Source organism: Oikopleura dioica, chromosome 1 (genome assembly GCF_907165135.1).
Source record: "Oikopleura dioica chromosome 1, OKI2018_I68_1.0, whole genome shotgun sequence".
NCBI lineage: Eukaryota > Metazoa > Chordata > Appendicularia > Copelata > Oikopleuridae > Oikopleura > Oikopleura dioica.
In genome coordinates, this window is record NC_137291.1 from 1349845 (window position 1) to 1369858 (window position 20014).

Here is a 20014-nt window from a genome sequence, read left to right on the forward strand (position 1 = left end):
AGAGTTGCAAATTTTGATTAATTTTTCTGAGCTGAGCTGGCCTATTTTGGAGGTCATTGAGCTGAGCTGAGCTAAGCTGGTCTTTTTCAGAGGTCATTGAGCGGAGCTGAGCTGAACAGACCATTTTTAGGAGAGTTGAGCTGAGCGGACCATAATTAGAGCTGAGCTGATTGAGCTGAGCTGAGCTGTTTTTTTACTATTTTTTGGGAGTAAACTTGTATTAAAATCATTGAGCTGAGCTGAGCTGAGCTAAGCGATAATTGTCTGAGCTGAGCTGAGCAGAATAGATCATGTTCAAAAAAAATTGAGCTGAGCTGAGCTGAGTGAAAGCTGTCTGAGCTGAGCTGAGCAGATCAGATCATTTTCCAAAATTACTGAGCTGAGCTGAGCTAAGCCACTGTTCAACTCACTCAGCCAGCTCAGCTCACTCAGCTCAGCGAATTTGCAACTCTGATATAATATAATATAATTTTTGTTCAACCAAGAACAAGATGGTCATTTCTAGGGCTATTTCTAGAGCACGAATCTAAAAATAATGTCTGCACGGCTTGAACCATTTCCTGATCAAAAATATCAATCGTCGCTGCGCCAGCATCAACCAAAATGTTTCCAAGGTCTCCAGCATGTCTAAAAATAAACTGATCCGGATTTTTTCCGACTACAAATAATGTACCGATCTGGGAGCGCGGCTATTGGAGGCCCATGAATTTGATCGGGATTGGAAGCAAAGTGGCCACCCGTAGCGGCGCATTTGTCAGATGGATCGCTAGACGAATGGACGTGGAAACCGTGGTCTCCGTCGACAAAAGCAGGGTCAGAGGAGAAAATCGTTCCGTTGATATGAACTCCTCGGAGACCATCAATCATGGTTTCTTGCAAATGAATCGTTCCGTTTACTTGAACTTGGCCAGGAACAAAATCGCAGCGGTATCTTGACAAAGCTGGAAAAGCTCCGTCATCTATAATTTTAGTGAGGCACGTGGCTTTGAAGAAATAAAACAAGGTCAATTTGAAAATTTGTTTTGAGACAGAAATCCTCGACAGAATTTGTGTTTATTCTGGCAAGGCTAAAAAACGAAGAATTAATGATCTTGTCATGCAAAAAATGACGTTCCCTGACAACTGTCAATCAAGGACTTCTTGTAGTGGTTTTCCTACTGTTTTCGCTTCGAAATATGGGATTCTAGCGCGCGTGGTCGACGTAATTATGCTCAGTGAGCCGTGACGCGCCCAACGCCAAGGCTTTCACTCCATCATACCTTGACAGCTCGCCCCTCTCTATTCCAGCGTTGGCGATATGGCCAACGCCGAGTTCATACGACCAAGTCTAAGTCCGTGCCACCGATGGGTGGTGTCCTACACTATAAAAACGACTGAACCTCTATAATTTTATCATTCTTTTCCCTGACTTCACAGGTATAACATAAAATATAATATATATATTTTACTATTTTCTGCTCACACCTATCAGGGTTAATAAACATATTCGAGATTGATTCCCGTGTTCCAATTACTTTCAGTATAAAACCACCATATATTTTGGTGACTGAATTAATCGGTACGCCCAACAAGAGAGATATAAAAAAGATACAAGAGATAAAACATCCGTAAATTTATCAATGACGATCCGTGAATACATACTTATTTATCATTTTTTATTCGATAAAACGGGCATTGTTTTGAATCCTTAGGCAATTTTACCCGATTTTCTCGATTAGTATGATAATAAGTTTTACTTCCGGAATAAAGTTGATATTTTTTTAATTCGAAAAACGGAATCTCATTGCTCTCAAATCCGAAAATCGAAAAAAAATCACCTCAACCGGAAATCAAACTGATGATCAAATCCCTGAAAACGACAACTTAAAATCAATGTGTTCTTCATGATAATTACCAATCAAATGATCGCTTATCTCAGAAGAAATCATCAAGGTCGTCATGTTCCAAATCCTGAAAGAAGAAATTCAAAGTTCCTTGATTTTAATTATCATTCCGGGAAGACTTTAGATTTGAATTCACATAGAAACTCATTCCAAAGAGGTGCCGAAATTCGTGTACGGTTCTGCTATGCAAATGAACCTCGGCCCATGGAACTGGTCAAACGGGAAATAATATTGCTCAATCTTCGAAATATTTCTCAGCGTGCTACAGAATGATCTATTCTCATTAACAGAATATAATAGGCGCTAATGATCAATCAAGAGTTTAAAGCTCAAAACATTCACAGCTCTGCTCGAAGCTCGAAAAATCGTCTTTATTGCATCTAATGATATAAAAAGAAGATATCAAAAATTATGAGACGAAGAATTAACCAAGAAATGATGAAGAAAAATGACGGACATTTCATCACAAGCGCAATACAAATTTGGTTTAAAACAATCTTGCTTAATGGACTCCGATATGCTGCTCATCAATTTTGGTTGCAGTAGAACAAGCATCCGCTCAGATGTTCCCGCTCTTCTACTTGCACCTCTTATCAAGAACCGTCAAATGTGCCACAAAAGTGTGCAAATTTCGACTCACTCATTGAGGCCACACTTCAATCTTCATCACCAAAGTAAAGCTGAACCTGCTCGTCGTTCAGAACCTCACATGTCCAATAATGTTAACGATCCCTGCTCATCAGATGTAATCAGAACGGAAAAATTGAGACTCTGGTAGAAATTATTATCTTACGTATTAACGGAAAGATGATCTATGCTCCAAAAAATGCCTTTCCAAATCTAAGATCTTTAGCTCTTTAAATAGGCAAATTAATAAGAGTTGATTTATAAGTGGATCAGAAAGAAGGCTATCTCAGCTCTAAGAAGCTCTTAGATAGAAACTGGACATACAAATTATGGCTACTGCTCGCAATGCCTGTCTACTCACGAGAAGTTTTTAACTCAAATATCACAAGCTATCTTTTCTCGTGATCAACTTGTTCTCCAATAATTGCACGTTGACGATTGAAAACGATACTTGCACATTGCTCACGCTAGAAATCATTAGCCAGTGCAACTGCTCAGAAGGTTTTTCGTCAATCATGGAAAGAGTCAGAACGATCACCTGCTCGTGTGATATACGCGTCTGATTACACCGCTCAAAGAACTTCGTCGCTCGCTCATAAGGACAGAATATTCGCTCAATTACCCTTAGAAAATGTCTTCATATATCAAGTCGATTATGCACAAACTGATTGCAATTAAATATCCATTCACGAAGAAAAATATCGGCGTCATATCAGTCTGATTCGACCGCTCAAACGAAAGACTGCCTTAAGAACAGAATTTATCAAGGAAGATGACGTGGCCGAATCACAAGGGAAAGTCCTAAAAGACGAAGTTAAGAACAAGTCTAAAGTTAACTCTCATAAAGATCAACCGCTCCTTGTTGATAGAGATGAGATCATTCCTGCTCAGAAGAATGAAAAGTCAAAAATTAGCTCTCATAAAGATCAACTGCTCCTTGTTGATAGAGATGAGATCATTCCTGCTCAGAAGAATGAAAAGTCAAAAATTAGCTCTCATAAAGATCAACCGCTCCTTTTTGATAGAGATGAGATCATTCCTGCTCAGAAGAAAAGAAATTCAAAAATTAGCTCTCATAAAGATCAATCGCTCCTTGTTGATAGAGATAAGATCATTCCTGCTCAGAAGAATGAAAAGATGTTAACGAGTCATAAAGATCATAAAGAGCCAAGTGATAGAGATGACTCAGCTCACGACAACAATTGGAAAGATCGTCTCCGCTCATGACGATAGTGTTGTCCTGTGATAAGCTGCTCGACTAATCCTTATAATGGTCTAGAAGTTTCGCTCATAACTCGACCTGTTCACAGATAGCTGCTCGACTATCTCGCTCTCAAATCGTCACATTTTCACGACGTGGTGGTGCTCAGATATGCGTTCCCATTATCTAGCCACCGTTCACTCATATTTGGATTGCTCGCTCACTCTGTAGTCTAAAGACCTGCTCTCACGACATGCATGTCAAAGGTTTAATTGGTTCCTCACAACTTCGGCGGTTCAATGCACAACTGGAAATTGGCTCACTAGAATATTAACTCCCCCGATCAAGCTCAAATGGGAATCCAGCTTACTGGTAATGCTCAACCAGACCGTTATTACGAAGTTTACATGCAGGCCTCTGTGGATTTTTGTTCTCATGACCCAGCTAATGTACTTATTAATTGGCCACACGATAAGTACCTCTTTTCTGAACTTTGGTCCAGCCTTCTGCAGATGTTTGGCAATGGGTGCAGTTGCCAAAATCACACACAGAAAGTCCATTTATGAATAATTAGGCATCTAACTCACAGGTTCCGCTCAAAGCTTTGCTCAATAGCTTTACATATTCTTAAGAATAGGGTTATTACTCTTTATCAATTCTAATTCACGCCCTTCTCGTAGGCCATATAAATCCCTATTACAATACTTTCACGAAGTTAACCTTGCTCAAGTAACCTATCGTTCTGTTCGCAGCAATTTTGCTCTATTGCTCTACTATTTTAATCACATGCCTAAAAGTTTATTGGAAGCAATATCGCTCACTTGCTTCAAAGTTTATCACAAGAGAGTATTTGTTATTCATATTTGCTTAAATATTCTAATCACAAGCAAATTATTCACAATCTCACAGCTCTGTTCACAGCTTTATATCACTCATAATGTAACACTCTCTTCTTGTTGGAACTCGCTCTTAGTTCTATATATAGTCTGTTAAGTTCTACTAGATTACTGGTCCGATAACAGGTACAAATTAACGATCACCTGCTCGTGATGATCAAATGCTCAATAATTGGCGCTCATTAACGATCTCCTGCTCGTGAAGATCATCCGCTCAAAAATAAAAAGGGGAAAGAAGTAAACAGAAAAATACCCATCACAATAGGCCCGATTCACGACTTTGACTACTTATCACTGGTCACAAATGTTCACAAGAAAAGACATCGGAATGACCTCACAACGTCCGGAAGAAACACTCGATGGCGCATTCTAGCCTTAAAAAAAATGGTTCTGAACGGAGTACTGGTTGGTCCAATACTCATTTTTAAAAGAGAAAAAAATCGAAAATGACCTCTCTTCAAAATGATTTCTTCGTGCTCAACGACGCTCCTCCAAAGCGGCTCATTCAACGCTTTATCATTCCTGCTCTCTTTGATGTCACCATTCCAATCCACTTCTTACCGAACTCAATTTCAAAAGAAAACTTGCAATCGCTGCTCGACTTTTTGCAAGAATTGAAAAACGAAGCTAAGTCCCTTAAAGATCACTTTCACTTTGATATCAACCACCTCCAGGAATTGCTTTTTGAAAATCATGACAGTTTGCTCAACTGGATAAGTGAGACAGCAATTCTCTATCAGCTTTTGGTCGATAAAAACACTCGCATCGAATTGATGAGACAATTTCAAACAATCTATGAAAAACGATATTACACCTCAAGGATCGCTTTCAAATTTCTAGAAGCCGATTCAAAATCGTTTTCCGACCAGCTCGAATACGCGAGAACTCACATCAAAATTTTCACAAATGATCTTGCTCACAAATACTCGACTTACCGAATCAATCATGCAGAAACTTCACATTCGGAATCTCTTCAAGTCGTAAACTCCATCCAGCACGACTCTCTACCAGAAAATGTTTTCGACTTCATCGAAAATCACTAAATTTCTACGCTCAACGGACGCTTCGCTTCAAAAATAAAAAGGGGAAAATATGTAGTGGTTTTCCTACTGTTTTCGCTTCGAAATATGGGATTCTAGCGCGCGTGGTCGACGTAATTATGCTCAGTGAGCCGTGACGCGCCCAACGCCAAGGCTTTCACTCCATCATACCTTGACAGCTCGCCCCTCTCTATTCCAGCGTTGGCGATATGGCCAACGCCGAGTTCATACGACCAAGTCTAAGTCCGTGCCACCGATGGGTGGTGTCCTACACTATAAAAACGACTGAACCTCTATAATTTTATCATTCTTTTCCCTGACTTCACAGGTATAACATAAAATATAATATATATATTTTACTATTTTCTGCTCACACCTATCAGGGTTAATAAACATATTCGAGATTGATTCCCGTGTTCCAATTACTTTCAGTATAAAACCACCATATTCTGTCCTTGTTGAGAGCTTAGTAATTTTAGTAAGAAACTTACTTGGTAGGCAAAGATTTCGATATGAATCTGGATCTTCAAAAACGCCAGTGCTAGGATCAAAACCAATCAATTTTCCTAACTACATGAATTGACCAACCTCGGATCGCACGATGCTGCCTGTTTATGGCGTTTTCCATCAGAGCATTTTACGTCGTAAACTATTGACTGATCAACCACCTTTTTCGTTTTCAGAAAACCGCCAGGGATCTATTATTTTGACGCTTGTACAATGTAAATGATTGAAATCCAGATTTTACCATTTTGCTTTCAGATTTTCTATCGCATTTGTTTTCAACGCAAAATGGTGTTTTGTCCTCCTCGTCACGTGGTGGTGAAATTTCGTATCTAAGAAATTTTTCCTCTTCAATCTTCTGTTTTAACCGTTCTTACTTGTTGATCTTGACCTCTCCATTTTTCTTGCACTTGGCCGTCGCGAAGTATTTGTTGAAAAGCTTTACTCTGCCTTCGCCACAAAGAAATTTGCACCGAATTTTCTTTCCTTTCTGCTTGCAAATCCAGCCATCTCCACTCTCCGTCGATCCGAATTCGTCAAAATATGAGTCCAACGAACACTTTGGCTTTTGACCCTCAATACCTTCAATCAATTTATTAATTCTAGAGCTGATAATTTATTATTATAATACGAAGTATATTTTTCGGCATATTTTCTACCCAAAATAATTGGTAAAAAACTCGAGATTTTCATGATTTCGTATCTCTTGTGACTTGAAATGAACCCCAAACGACCTCTTTCTCGGCAGTTTACGATCATCAGCGGTCATTGTTTAGCTTAAAAGCTTTGTCATAAAAATCATCATAATGAAATTTTATTGGGTTAACCAATGTTTATGATGTGGCTCTTCTGCAGACTCAAGTATGGTTGAAATCATGGGAGATTTTGGCGAGAATTTTTATATAACTTTTGTTTCAATTTTTGTTCTTTGCAAACTTTTCCGCGAAAGTGCCTTGTCAGTCAAATGCGGGCCGCGATCGGAAACATTAGAAACGCAAGTGGCATTCATCTTTGTTGTTGTTTCATAATCAATCTGACCAAAAGTGCTTAGTGATGGGAACCTCGCTAGAAAATCGGCGGTTTCGTGACCTTTTCCGTTTTTCTATTTAACCCTCTTTTGCATCAGAAAAGACATCTCACTCAGAGACTCTCGAGGAAAAATAACTACTCCTACAAAAAGATGAAATTGTCAAATACTCTTTTTGCAGTCGCTCTTGCACAGTATGATTACGACGGATTTGACTATTTAGCGACTTCAACCGGAGATGTTCAAACAACTCCAATTTCAATCGACCCTAATGTAAGTTTTTTTCTGATATTTTTCTGATATTAAAGAGACGAGTTAGCTAGAATCGATTTTATCGCCGGAAATTGCCAAGAAAACTTGAAAATAGCGCTCAAATCGCTGATTTACGGCTTCTTTTTAGTCATTGAGCGCGCTCAATTTCGACCTGAGTGAAGACCTAGGCCCCGAATCATCCGAAATCCTCTCCGTTCTCGCATCCATCTCCGGAAACGACGCTCCTCAAGGTCCGAGAGGAGGATCACTCGGTCGATCCCAAGGATTTGATCCTCGGCGAGTTCCACCAGGGTTCAACATTTATGACTACGTCGTCAATGGACAGCTTGATGTCCAGGCATTTCGAGCTGGTCTTTTGGCGGCGATTCAAGCTCAGAGAGAAGCAGAATTGGCTGAAGAAACAACCACTACTGGCACCACAACTACCACTTCAACAACAACTACAACAACAACATCGACAACATCGACAACGACGACGACAACTACTCGAAGCACTACAACTCCTCCTCCATCGCTTTCCTTCGAAGATCTCCTCAGCCAAGTCGATCTTTCCAACAGCCAAGCCGGCAGTCTACCAGACGCCTTCAATTTCGAGGACGACGCAGCTGCAGAAAAAGCCTTCGGAAATCGACCAAATATTCTCCCTGAAGCGGCTGAGAAAAACTTCGTCGTTCAAATTCCTCAAACTTACTGCCCAAAATGCGATGGCGTCGACTACGCGTCTTGCAGCGCTAGTACTTACGAAGCTTGCAATAATGCTCAGAGGTTCGATAATATAATCAATCTTCGTATTATGAAAATTCTAGCGCTTGTTTGGTCCAATATCGATATGTAAACGGCGCTCCACTCTACTGGTCCGGCTGCAAGTCTGAACAACCCTGCATTACTCAACAAGACGAAAACTTCCTCGGCGGCGCTAAAATTCGTAAGCTCTCTTTATCCCATTCTCTTCATAATTTTTTTGAAAGATGACAAATGCAAATCCAATCGATTTCCCTCTCGCTGGCTGAACGGAGCAGAATGTGCTTTTTGCCTACCAGCTGGTGATCCACTCAGCAACGACTATTTCCAAAGCGGCGGAAATGTTTATAAAACAGCAGTTATCAGGCTAGGGTTTTACTTTCCTCAGTACAATCCGTCGTTATACAAATTGAAAACCATAAATAAGCGCCGTCCTTTCTGATCCTGAACAATATTTGGACCCCGCTGCAGGAAGCTATCTCTTCAATCTCTAATGAAAATCCACTGCGAAAGAAACAGCGTAAGATTCTCGGAATCACTTACAATTTTACTGTAACAAAGAACTTTTTAATAAAAATACAGCGAGGCAAAAAAAATCTGTCTCATTTCCGTCTGCGATAAATTAACTATACAATGCGGAGAGCGCGCAAATAGTGATAAGCCACTTGAAAAAAACTTTTGTCACTTTTTGAGAAAGGTCACGATCAGTTTCTAGCGCTCAAGAATTCAAGAGAAAAAAATGGGGGATCATATCGTTTTCCAGGACAAATCTAAGTAAGAACGACAACAGGGCATTCTGAGAAGGTTAAACCCAGCTAACACTAATTCTAGAGAAGCTCGACCAACCCTAGATGCTCTCTTTAACGACTCGAAGCTCGACGAAATGGCGCAGCTGATCATGCTCCAGCAGCAAAATCCACCAGAAGCTCAAGAAACTCGCGTCGGATTTTTCTACGAAGACACTTTTGAAGGGTTCGAATTCATCTTTCTCTTTTTCAAGTGACATTTTTTGCTTAGACCAAAGCCGAATTACATCAAACTGGAGCTGAAATTCAACGACGATCGAACTGAGTTTACTGGCAGCGGGTTTCATTTTGCGAACAACCAAGCTTTTGAAGTCGTAGAAGGAGCAGTTAATAAAAAGACAAAGTATTGGAAATTCATTTGCGCGTATGAAAGTGGAAGAAAAAAGGCCACAGGAAGAAAAGAACTTGTTCAGGTAGAGATCAGAATCGACTTCAAATCACCTTTTGGTATGTTTAGTTCTGGGGCTGGTCGCATGGAAGAGTCTGGTGCGGCGGATACCACGAGCAGGGCCATGAATATCAAGATAAGAAGCTGCAGGCTTACGCGGAACAAGCTTTTATTTTCCCTGAACATGAATCTTTCGAATTTCATTGAATAAAGTCAAAACCAAAAGAAAGAAAATCTTTATTTTTTTTAGTTCTAGAAAAGAAAATGTCGATTCCACGGTTAGCAGTTATTTTTTACTTTTTAAATTGTTGTTTGTGCGTATTGTTTTGAACAGTTGAGGAAGCTTGAAGATGCAGAATTGAGAGAGAAAGAGTTCAGGAATAATTTATAAACAAGCCTAATAATAATCATTATCTTTCAAAATAACTAAGTCCAGCCCGAAACGAGTCTGTTTTGCCGTTCCACCATGAATCTTGAAAGCTCATTTCCCTGCATTGTCGATAATCTGCAGTAAGTGTCGTTTTCTTTTGCTTTTTGTAGCTTTGGGAGCGAGATCCAGTCTCCGGCCCAGTTCCTTGTTTTTAAGTTCTTTCAATTGTTCAATAAAATTTCAAATCTGAGCTGGACGAACAGTGCAGAAAACCTGAGTCAAATTTTGAAAAAGCTTAGATGAAAAACCGCAGAGCGGCTTTTTTAAAAACGAAGCCGCGAATATATTTCTATTTCAAAATTTGATATAGGAGCTTTGCGGCTTCGTTAAAAAAAAGCCGCTACGCGGCTTTTCATTCAAGATCTGTGAGAACCTGACTCAGGTCTTTTACACAGGTTGCCTAGTCCAGTTTACAATTCTTTAATTTATAAGCTCGCAATTTTTGCAAAATTGAAAAGCGCTTTCCTGAAGGGTCGGAAGCCATCTTGGCAGGCATCTGCAAGCTGCTCAGATTGATACTTTATCACATCAGCTCGACGTTGCACGATGTCTAGCCCTATCTCGTCTATTCTCGCCCAGAAGGTTCTGTTGAAATGCTCGTACAGCATAAAATCGGGATAGTTGATCACGCGCACCAATTCCTCGTGATACTCCTTCGCCTCTTGGCTGTGTTTTCTTCCGCTATTCATCGGCAAGTAGGCGAGCTCGGACGGCGGCCAGTTGAGCTCAAATGACAGAAGAGCCAGACCAAGATCGAAATATTCCATGATCAGGATTAGGTCAAAATGCCCGTGGATTTTCTCTTTACGAGGATCTTTTTCTTCTCTTCCTTGATTTCAATTCGGAAAAGATCCCCCTTCCTATGTAAGCTTTGACAACGTCTCTATCCAAGTTCATCGTCGCCACTTCTGGTCCAAAGAAGCTCCACAGCTGAGGCCTCAGAAAGTGCCTTTTCCACATGGAAGGGTCCTGCAAGAGCATGGATTTTTTGTAGAAATCAACTGGGTCTGATAAAAGCTCGTAAAGAAAAGAAATGCGTTCTTTTTTTTTATTCTCCTTTTTGAAAAGCGAAGCGAAGATAGTACGAACTTGCTTTCATAGCGGATGAGTTATTTTAGAGTCTAAAATTTATACAGTCTCAGGAGGTTTAAAGAAAAGATAGAGAAGGCAATCTTTTTCGATTAAGGACACCCCTCTCCTCCCCCAGGAAAAAGCTGACGAGAGGGGGTCGTTAAAATGAGGTTTGACACAGGTTGTCATGTCCACATAAGTAAATTAGTACTATTGTTAGTAAAGAATTTCTCCGCTTTCCTTATCCCCCATGTTTGGTTTGAAGTAGTACTTCCACGTGCTGGTCATGTGAGTGGAAGGGTGTCTCAAAATCGAGATCTTCTTTGCCGTTGGAAGATACTCGTCCGCGAATGTGAAATTGTACGTCATATGATTAGCGACGAAATCATATTGTTTTGACTTCTTCTGCCAGCCAATAATTCCAAGTCCGTCAGGATTCAATGGCTCAGCTAAATCCGCCTCCCCGCGAGGAAACAAATGCGCTAAAGATGCAATCAGCCCATGCCGAATCAAGTCGTATATCAATTCTCGTCTCTTTAAATTCAAGCACTTACATCCTTTATTTTGACTTGTCAAAAGCATCGACTTATTGTGAGTGTAGCAGTAGCGGGAGAATATTGTTGCGAGCGTCGAACTGCCAGTTTTGTATGTTTTCAGGAAAAATACACTGTCGGCTTTTTCGGTGGTCAACTTCTTTAAGGGGGTAGAACTAGATTTTTCGAAAGTGAGTTATTTTCTGGGGCCACTTTAAATATTATTTACTTAAAATAAAACCTGTTTTTACTTATGATAACGAAATTTCCTCAAAGATGTTGCTAGAAAAAGAGTTGAAATGTCTTAAAATGAAATTGGACATTCTTGGCTTATCACGTGTCTCGAGATATTCGAGGTCTAAAATTGGGGGTCTGGCAATTTGGGTAGAAAGTTAGGATTTGAAATAAAATATTTGATCCTGACTCAGGTTTTCTACACAGGTTGTCGAGCCTTCAATAAAGGATGTTTTTGTACTGGGGGTAATTATTGAATTAATTATAAAGTTCACTAAAACCACTTTCCTGGTTGGCTCGACGAACTTTTTTGCGGCAATCTTTTCGAAGGAGCCTTTGCACGAGGAAATTCGTCGGTGATCCATTGAAAGTCGAGCGACAGCACTTCGTATTCTCTTATGTACAACAAGAGCGATAAAAAGATGCAACAGGCCCAGGGAAGATATTTGTGGAAAAACTCCCACCTCCCCATCACTGAAATTTGACGATCTTTCAATTGCATTTTAAATTTAATTTCTAGTTGCAATTTTCTACCGCAACTATTGCCCGAGGCAATATCGCTGTACGTTTTGTTTGGGACCAAAATAGCAGCCAAAATCAGTATTGTTCCTTGAATAGGAATAAAGATCGAATAACTTTAAAGAAAACAAATTACATATTATAGAATATTAAAGAATAATTGAAGTGGGAATGCTCCGAAGCCGATTCGCGGCTAAATTAAAAAAAAAGCCGTTCGATTTATTCATCTTTGTTCAGTGATTTCTTTGAGAAAGGGCAGCTTTTCAGGAAAGGGATGAAAGATGGAGTCCTTTTCATGTATTCTTCGTAAGTTGGTCCGATTTCAGAGACCAAATCCGGCTCTTCCAAAAATTTGATCGCGAACTGAAACTCGACTGAAAATCATTCATAAAAAAATTTTCAAACCAAAATGTAAGAAGCAATAAAAGCAGCGATGAAGACCCTTCCAGCGGTAAATTCAACGATCGAAAAGAGCATCATGAAGAAACCAGTCATAATCGGGTGCCGAACGAGTCGATAATGCAAAATCGTCACAAATCCATCAGGCACAAATTTGAGGAGATTCCCCATTCCAAGTCCTTGTCGGAGGCCGAAAAGCTCGAAATGGTCGATCGCAAATGTAGAACTGACAAGCCATAAAACGCCAATTACGTATCCTCCGATCATGAAATTTTTCAGCATTTCTGGAGGCTCGAAAAGAACAACAGGCATTGATTGCCAATTTTTCAGAGCCTGGTGGAGAAAGAAACCGGATTGGAAGCAGTAGATCGGTCTTTCAAGCTCCTAAAAGGGATAATGATCAAGAAATATGGTCAAAAATCGCACCTTGGGCAAGTTCAGAATCTGCTTGAAACCTGGTCTGGCAAAAAGAGAGTGGAAAAACGCCCATAAGCCGAAGAAAAGAGCGTTGTTCATCATTTTGTCGCCTGTTTGACCAAAATTTGTTGATTCGTCATCTTAATTTTTTTTTCGAAGTTATGGCCTAACTTATCGATTAGAGGTAGTTACCGATTGAATAAGGGAAGATTACAGAAAGAGCCGGAGAGAATTTTTGAGCATTGATGAGGAAAAACGTGAAGGCAAATATTGACCACAGGCCGTAAATATATCCAGCCAAAGCGACTTAAATTTTTATCAGTTGAGTTAAACATTTGAAGGGAAAAGCAGTTATTTATTACCTGGAATACTGATTAGTCGAATCATTCAATCAGTCTTCTGTAATTTTATTTTAGTCAGTTGTCACTTCTCTTGCCTGTGTAAATAATGGTGACTGAATAAGCACAAAGGTCGAGGGGAGTGTCAGGCTCTAGAAATACCTTAAGGGGTGGTGGTCAAAAATGAGACTTTTTTTGACAAAATTAGTGGGCGACATGGTCTGAAAAAAAATTTCCACGGAAAATTGTCGAAATTTATCGTCAAAGTGGAGCTGAAATCGCGTTTTTCGAAAATTTTGAGAATTTTTTTCGATTTTTGCTCCTTTTTGGCCAATTTTCGGGGCTTTCCTCCAATTTTCATTCATCTTTGTACGGATACACAATCACAATAACCAATTATTCCGACGTATCACTTTAATTCTTCCTCTTTACGAAGAACTCGCTCAAAATAATGCGCAAATAGTCAATCATGTGAATCGATCCATAGAATGAAAGTGCCTAAAAAGTGCTTCAAATGAAAATTGTGATCAGAAATGATCTGGTTGATATTTCTTCTTTTCAGAGAATTTTCACTCGCTGGTCAAAATGGAGTCGATCCTGCTGCAGGCTTCAGATTTAAAAAGTTAAACGACACGGTTCTCAAATGTCCAAAAGAAGCGACAAATGTGGAACCGTTTTTGTACGAAGGATACGACTACGCTTTCGTTGAAGGAGTCGATATCGCGCCATACAACATTCCAACATTTGATCGGCAGTGGAGAAAAGGACTTACTTGCTATTATGCGTCGAGCTTTCTGACAACTAATCAGTGAGTTTTTTGCATAAATAAATTATATAAATAAATTCTTAAGACATCACAAAGCAGTTTGCGAAGAAGAAAAAAGCTTGGAAATAATCAATTATCGAGATCTCGATACAGACAGGGCTCAAATCAATTAGTAAAAGCCTGAGTCAGGTTTTGAACACAGGTTTTAACACAGGTTTCAACACAGGTTTTGAACACAGGTTTTGAACACAGGTTGTCAACACAGGTTTTCAACACAGGTTTTAAAACAGGTTTTCAAAACAAGTTTAAACACAGGTTTTCGACACAGGTTTCAACAAAAGTTTTCAAAACAGGTTTCAATACAGTTTTCAACACAGGTTTTGAACACAGGTTTTCAGCTAAGGTTTCAACACAGGTTTCAACACAGGTATCAACACAGGATTTCAACACAGTTCTATGAAACAACTTCGTTTGCGATCGTTTTTTGAGCCCTTTTAGCCGGAGCTGTTCTTTGGCAAGTTCGAAATTCGATGGATTTAGCCGCCGACGACAGCAATATTTTTTTGGTACATGAATAAAAACAATCAGTTGCGGTACGCAGAAAATGGGGAGCGAGAAAAGGTCCCGAATTTTCTAACAAAAGCGATTTCGATCTGCAAATTGAACATGGCGAAACCGTTTTGGACGGAATGGCATTGGAGTAATGATGAACGGGGTATCTGCCCACCATGTGCGGAAAAACCTTATGACGGTGCAGGAATGGTTTTCGGCGAAATAAGAAAGAATTCAAGAAGAAAAATCGAAAACCTCATTTTCAGGAAATAGAAAAAACATGCTTTATAGATACAAAGTACGGACCTGTTCTCAACCAGGCGCTTGTATAGGCCTTGGTGAGAAAAAACACGAGTGCAATTATATTCCTATGTGCCGTAAGTAATTATAAACAATATTATTACTAATTTCTTGCCTTATTTTCAGCTCAACATAAGCCCTGGGAAGAATGGACTCAATGCAGTCCAAGCAAATTCGAAATTTCACAAAACGCCACTGCTCCTGCTACTTGGACGAGAACGAGAGTCAGACCGTGCAAAAAATGTAAGTTATTTTTTTTGAGAGAATTTTCCATGCTCAAATTGAACCATAGATTGCGACAATGGAAGACGACAATTTGGAAAACTCCCAATTTACGAATTTGAACATCCAAATATCACGAAATTGACAGATATTGAAAACTGCACCGCAGGTTTGAAAAAAACTTTGACAAAAATATGGAGCAAAATTATGAAAAAAAAACAGGTTTTTCGGTCAAACAGACTGCAAGTTCAAACGAACATCGTGTTTTTTTATTGAAATGAGTAAGTAACACGACAGATTAGCGTTACTGAATTATAAATTTGTTGCGAACTATCCGCTTAATATAATATGAATCTTCGAATGAAGTTCCATTCCCTCTCGATTGGAAAAAAGGCCGATGAAAAGAGCTTACACTCTGAATATCGAGGACAAGTTCACCGTAAGTTTATCGTTTTTTTTTAATTTTTTTTTAAATTTTTCTAGTACAATGAAGAGCTAGAATTGGAGCGACTTTTCAATCAATACGAAGATTTTGGGAAACAAGAGATTCCGAGAATTGAATTGAGGGGAGAAAAAGAACACGATGCAAAAAGTGAAAATGGATTAAAACTGCTTATTATTTATAATCATTTGGGCAAGTTCCATCCATTCAAGAGCGGATATTTACTTAGTTGTCGGACTCGTTTTTGTGCTAATATTATTGCTTTTCATCATGATGATCTTGACGAATGCAGTAGTGGAATTGTTAGTTTTTCATCAAAAATACTGCATTATTCAACATATTCAGCTACAAAGGACTTCAATCGACCAAAAACAAGGAGGAAAACCAGCGACTTTTAAAATCACCAACTATCTCTCTTCGAGAAATGTAAATAAAGACTTATATGATGAATTAAAATTTATTGAGCAAAAAAAAAAAAAATTCAAATAATTTCCAAAAACACTTATTCAGAAAAAATGCATGCAAAGCTCTTTTGTGTGAGGGGTCATCTGCCATGCTGATTCATTGTTTCTATCACCCCCTTTCATCCAATATATTTGCGCGTCTGAACACAATTCCCTCTTTTTTTTCTGCCTTTTCAACAGTCTCAAAGGTCACAGAGATTTGCTCCTCGTCAAAAGTTTGTGAATATAATTTGAGTCGGCGCCGTTTGTGATTGTCGGGGAAATTATCAAGTTTCAAAATTTGTAAAGAGAGAAGAGGAAAATGGGGTTTTTGAACAAACTGTTGAGAAAAAAGACGCAAGAGGAAAAAGACGCGCTCAAGGTAAGATACAGTCTCCCAAGCAGGGCTGGATATTTTGAAATCAGCAAAAATTTCAAATCAATTTTTGTGTGAAATCTCATTTCTATCTCAAAATTTTGCACCATCTCAACAAATCTCAAATTTCAATATTATTGCAACTCCCTCGTCATAATTTTTCCATTCTTGAGATTGCTGAGATCTCGAGATCTCAAATCTCAAAATTTTGCAAACAGCGCAAGGGCCGCGGACAAACGTCGCGGGCTTAGAGCAAGACTTGTGATTGGTTCAGATGGACCTGAAATGCTTGAGATCTCAGAATTTCAAATTTCATTTCATTGCAACGCGCGTATCCAACTCGCGCCTTTTTTTGAGATAATTGAGATCTCAGCATTTCAAATATCATAATATTGCAAAATCGAAAATTGAGATCTCAGACAGAAAATTTTCTGAGATTGCATTTTTGAAATGGATGAGATGATGATTCATGTTTTTTTTCGGGGTTTGAGATTTTTCTTGATTTCAAAATATCCAGCCCTGCTCCCAAGGGGATTAGCAAGTTTTGATCTTTTTGCCGATTTAAGGACTCCTCTTGAAGATTTGTCTGGTAGACAAAGTGTCTAACAGACTTTTGCCTTATTTGTCTTGAAATTTGATTGACTATTTTTTCTCCGAAAACTTGGTTTTGAAGTTTTAACGAGCCCATTATTCAAGCCCGCGGAATATCCACCGATCGGAACAAACTGGAGCAACTGGAAAATCTGGGTTGAAACGAGCGACGAAAATGCTGTTGAAATGACACCGGATTTCTACACTCGCCTTGGCCGCTCTGGAATCAAAATCGACGACGAAAAGTATTACACAGTCGACGAAATTCTCAACCTTCGATTTGGTAATCAAGCGATGAGTGTTCAGCGGGAAAAGAAAGCGTTTGCGATTGCGGCTCTTTTTTCGATTGGTATGTTTTTTTCTCCCTTTTCCAAAGAATAATCGACGAAATCGTAGTCGTTGCTGACAAAACACACGAAATTCTTCACATCGGAAAAGATCAACGAAACAGGTTCTGGCATCCAAGAGACAAAAAAGCGCGAAGAGTCCAGTGGATCAAGTCGAACGGCGAGGAATTCGACCTTCAAGAGGCGCTCTGTAATTTTTTCGCCGAGCAAAATAACAATCTGGGTAAGCTTTTTCCTCGAATTACTCAATTTTCATCAATTTAGGAGCGGAAGATGCAAAACTCTTCTCGTACGAAGAAAACGAGTTCATTGTGCGAATTCTCGGCGAAACTGTTTATTGATACTGAAAATTTTGGATGAATAAATTTAGTAGAATTCTTATTTATCAACAGTCGATTCAAAATAATTCAAATCTGTTTCTCGAGCTTGATTATTTGAAAAAACAGTTTTCTTTCTGAGTTTTTCGTAGACGAATGTTTCTCTTTTTCTCCAAGGTCGCCAAACTCCGTCGATTGGGAGTGCAGCAGGGTCGGATGCTTCTTGTTGGGGCTTGACTTGCTCGTCCTGAATTTTTAGGAAGCAAAACTTTCAATAAATCTTACGTAGTAATCAGCTAATTTGAGAAGAAACTTGTCGACCAACTCTGGATACGAATCCGAAACATCATTCCTTTCTCCTTCGTCCTCCGTGATCGCGTAGAGCCTCACCAGTTTATCTTCTTCTACATCTTCGAGCGCAACTTTGTCCGGTTCATATTTCAAATTCTTTTTTTGCGAAAAAGAGCAGCCCCAGTGACAAGGGCGGCCGGTAATCAGCTTCCAATTTTCTGAACGGATGGCGGCTTTGACGGTCACGTCGAAAGTCCTGTTCGACAGGACTTGAAATTCCCGGCTGTCGAGTTCGCGCTTTGCCCTTTTGAGCGGATCCATGAAGTTGAGGAGGTGGGAGCGTTTTGGAACGGGTCGTAAATGGAAGAGATCTTGAGCAACGCCATCGAGAGGCAGCGTTTCAGGAGGAACTTCGCAGCCAGCAGATCGAAGGAGAGTCGGAAGCCAATCGGTCACGTGCATGACGTAAGGAAAGGACTTTCCCTTGAGACTTTCTGGCAGCTTGGGCGAGTGAACAAAAGCTCGACTTCTGATTCCCCCTTCGAAGATATTCCCCTTTTTTCCTCTCAAGGGCCAGTTTGAAGCTCCTTCTCTTGTTTGACCGCCATTGTCAGAAGTGATGATCAAAAGTGTATCTTTCCAAAATCCCTTTTCCTTCAGCGCTTTCACGATTTCCCCGATAAAGTGATCTACGACGGCGATTTTTCTAGAGAGCATTTTTCGATAATGCGTCCAAGGTGTTTCCTTGAAAAGGGTCGAGAACTCGGGAAGCCATTGCAGCGGACCGTGAACTTCTTGGAAAGAAAGAAATTCAAAAAGGGGTGTTTCAGGATCGAAATCATCGAGTTTTGCGATGAAATCATCCGCAATCGCCTTTGTCGAATAAGTGCCGTTCAGATCGAATCTTATTTTCTCGGTTCCATTACTGTAAACTTCCCTAAAATCAAAACCAGCTGGTCTGTATATTTTTTTCTCCATAAGTTCCATCTTCTTTGGCGGTCCTTCAATTTCGCCTCTGTAACACGGGGAGTAGAGATAGCAGTTGTTTCCCGAGTCGTGATAAAAATAATCCTGTGAGCCGAGATAGAAGCCGAAGAATCTGTCGAAACCTCGATTTTGCGGGCAATGATATTTGGTATAAAATCCAAGATGCCATTTGCCATGCATTGAGGTTTGATAGCCACACTGTTTGAATGCTTCAGGAAGGAGAGTCTCGGACAAGGGAATTGCTTCTGGTTCATCGGGCTTTATCACTCCTTGGGAAATATCATTTTTGGTTGAATTTGGCTTCGGACCTGATTGAAGACCATATCGAATATTGTACCGGCCTGTCATTAGAGCTGCTCGAGAGGGAGTACAGGAAGGTTGATTGTAATACTTGTCGATATGCAGTGCATTTTTCGCGAGGTAATCAATATTGGGACTTTTGACATCGGGGTTGACATAGCCTTTGTTCGCATTTTGCAAACCTGTCATCGTGAATTACCGATGCTCAAAAATAACATCCTTCAATACTGTCCTAAATCATCAAAGCCCAAATCATCGATGAGAATAAAAATAACATGTGGCTTTTTCGCGAAACTTCCGTGTCCAAAACATTCTCTAAGAAACAAAAATATCAGAAAAGGCAGAAGTTTTCGCATCTATTTTGATTTGACTAGCGGCGAGGGGTCTTATCATGCGAAGATTGCCAGATTATTCCTGACCGGTAATTTGAAGCAATCGAAAATTCATTATTTAAGGGTGTCAAGAACTTTAAAAAAAAATCAAGTCTGCTTGGCGATCAGAATTCTTGATATCCACCAATTTCGTTAAAATAATTCTAATCTGGCAGGCTAAAAGCATTCACGGTCAAATTTCGATGCAGTCAACGACAACGATGACATGCGTATTTGTGCTTATATTTCGCGCGGACCATCAGAAAAATAAATATTCCTGTCAATATTCGCCGTTCACCCTCAGATAAAAAGAGGTATAAAAAGGATTATTTGTTCATCCGCGGGGGAAGTGTCTTATAGAAACAGTATCGAGCGCGCCTAA

At 39.7% G+C, this 20014-nt stretch overlaps 7 protein-coding genes across 8 annotated transcripts; 4 read left to right on the top strand and 3 right to left on the bottom strand.

The window, feature by feature from the left end:
* Positions 1 to 476: 476 nt before the first annotated feature.
* On the bottom strand, positions 477 to 6884 carry LOC145705609 (uncharacterized). Its single transcript, XM_081783096.1, has 7 exons — positions 6811 to 6884; positions 6529 to 6733; positions 6396 to 6483; positions 6236 to 6345; positions 6139 to 6188; positions 674 to 959; positions 477 to 627 (listed from the first exon to the last, which is right to left on the bottom strand). Exons 1-7 carry the CDS (start codon positions 6842 to 6844, stop codon positions 477 to 479), a joined length of 924 nt encoding a protein of 307 aa, XP_081639222.1. The 5' UTR covers positions 6845 to 6884.
* Positions 6885 to 7304: 420 nt separating this feature from the next.
* LOC145697057 (uncharacterized) lies at positions 7305 to 8798 on the top strand. The gene is made up of 5 exons (XM_081774205.1): positions 7305 to 7451; positions 7579 to 8216; positions 8258 to 8376; positions 8420 to 8558; positions 8620 to 8798. Exons 1-5 carry the CDS (start codon positions 7332 to 7334, stop codon positions 8684 to 8686), a joined length of 1083 nt encoding a protein of 360 aa, XP_081630331.1. The 5' UTR covers positions 7305 to 7331; the 3' UTR covers positions 8687 to 8798.
* A 90-nt stretch (positions 8799 to 8888) lies between these two features.
* On the top strand, positions 8889 to 9609 carry LOC145697064 (uncharacterized). Its single transcript, XM_081774216.1, has 4 exons — positions 8889 to 8966; positions 9024 to 9164; positions 9210 to 9411; positions 9456 to 9609. The coding sequence occupies exons 1-4, from the start codon at positions 8932 to 8934 to the stop codon at positions 9591 to 9593; spliced, it is 516 nt and encodes a 171-aa protein (XP_081630342.1). The 5' UTR covers positions 8889 to 8931; the 3' UTR covers positions 9594 to 9609.
* A 2782-nt stretch (positions 9610 to 12391) lies between these two features.
* On the bottom strand, positions 12392 to 13520 carry LOC145711093 (methanethiol S-methyltransferase 2-like). The gene is made up of 5 exons (XM_081788821.1): positions 13352 to 13520; positions 13182 to 13295; positions 12999 to 13129; positions 12579 to 12956; positions 12392 to 12536 (listed from the first exon to the last, which is right to left on the bottom strand). The coding sequence occupies exons 1-5, from the start codon at positions 13374 to 13376 to the stop codon at positions 12393 to 12395; spliced, it is 792 nt and encodes a 263-aa protein (XP_081644947.1). The 5' UTR covers positions 13377 to 13520; the 3' UTR covers position 12392.
* A 1075-nt stretch (positions 13521 to 14595) lies between these two features.
* Positions 14596 to 16053, top strand: LOC145701132 (uncharacterized). 2 transcript variants are annotated; one of them, XR_014134256.1, is made up of 5 exons: positions 14596 to 15022; positions 15072 to 15188; positions 15238 to 15606; positions 15651 to 15911; positions 15955 to 16053. XR_014134256.1 is itself a non-coding variant. In XM_081778363.1 (5 exons), exons 1-4 carry the CDS (start codon positions 14926 to 14928, stop codon positions 15566 to 15568), a joined length of 348 nt encoding a protein of 115 aa, XP_081634489.1. In that variant the 5' UTR covers positions 14596 to 14925; the 3' UTR covers positions 15569 to 15606; positions 15651 to 16039. The 2 variants fall into 2 exon arrangements, 1 of the variants encoding a protein (XP_081634489.1); XM_081778363.1 differs by having other exon boundaries at positions 15238 to 15336; positions 15534 to 15606; positions 15651 to 16039.
* Positions 16054 to 16206: 153 nt separating this feature from the next.
* LOC145708123 (uncharacterized) lies at positions 16207 to 17755 on the top strand. Its single transcript, XM_081785760.1, has 4 exons — positions 16207 to 16434; positions 17125 to 17368; positions 17416 to 17589; positions 17631 to 17755. Exons 1-4 carry the CDS (start codon positions 16375 to 16377, stop codon positions 17705 to 17707), a joined length of 555 nt encoding a protein of 184 aa, XP_081641886.1. The 5' UTR covers positions 16207 to 16374; the 3' UTR covers positions 17708 to 17755.
* Positions 17745 to 19617, bottom strand: LOC145705618 (arylsulfatase B-like). Its single transcript, XM_081783109.1, is given in 4 exon segments — positions 17745 to 17930; positions 17969 to 19230; positions 19270 to 19411; positions 19480 to 19617. Coding segments are annotated over 4 exon segments (1728 nt in total).
* Positions 19618 to 20014: the final 397 nt, after the last annotated feature.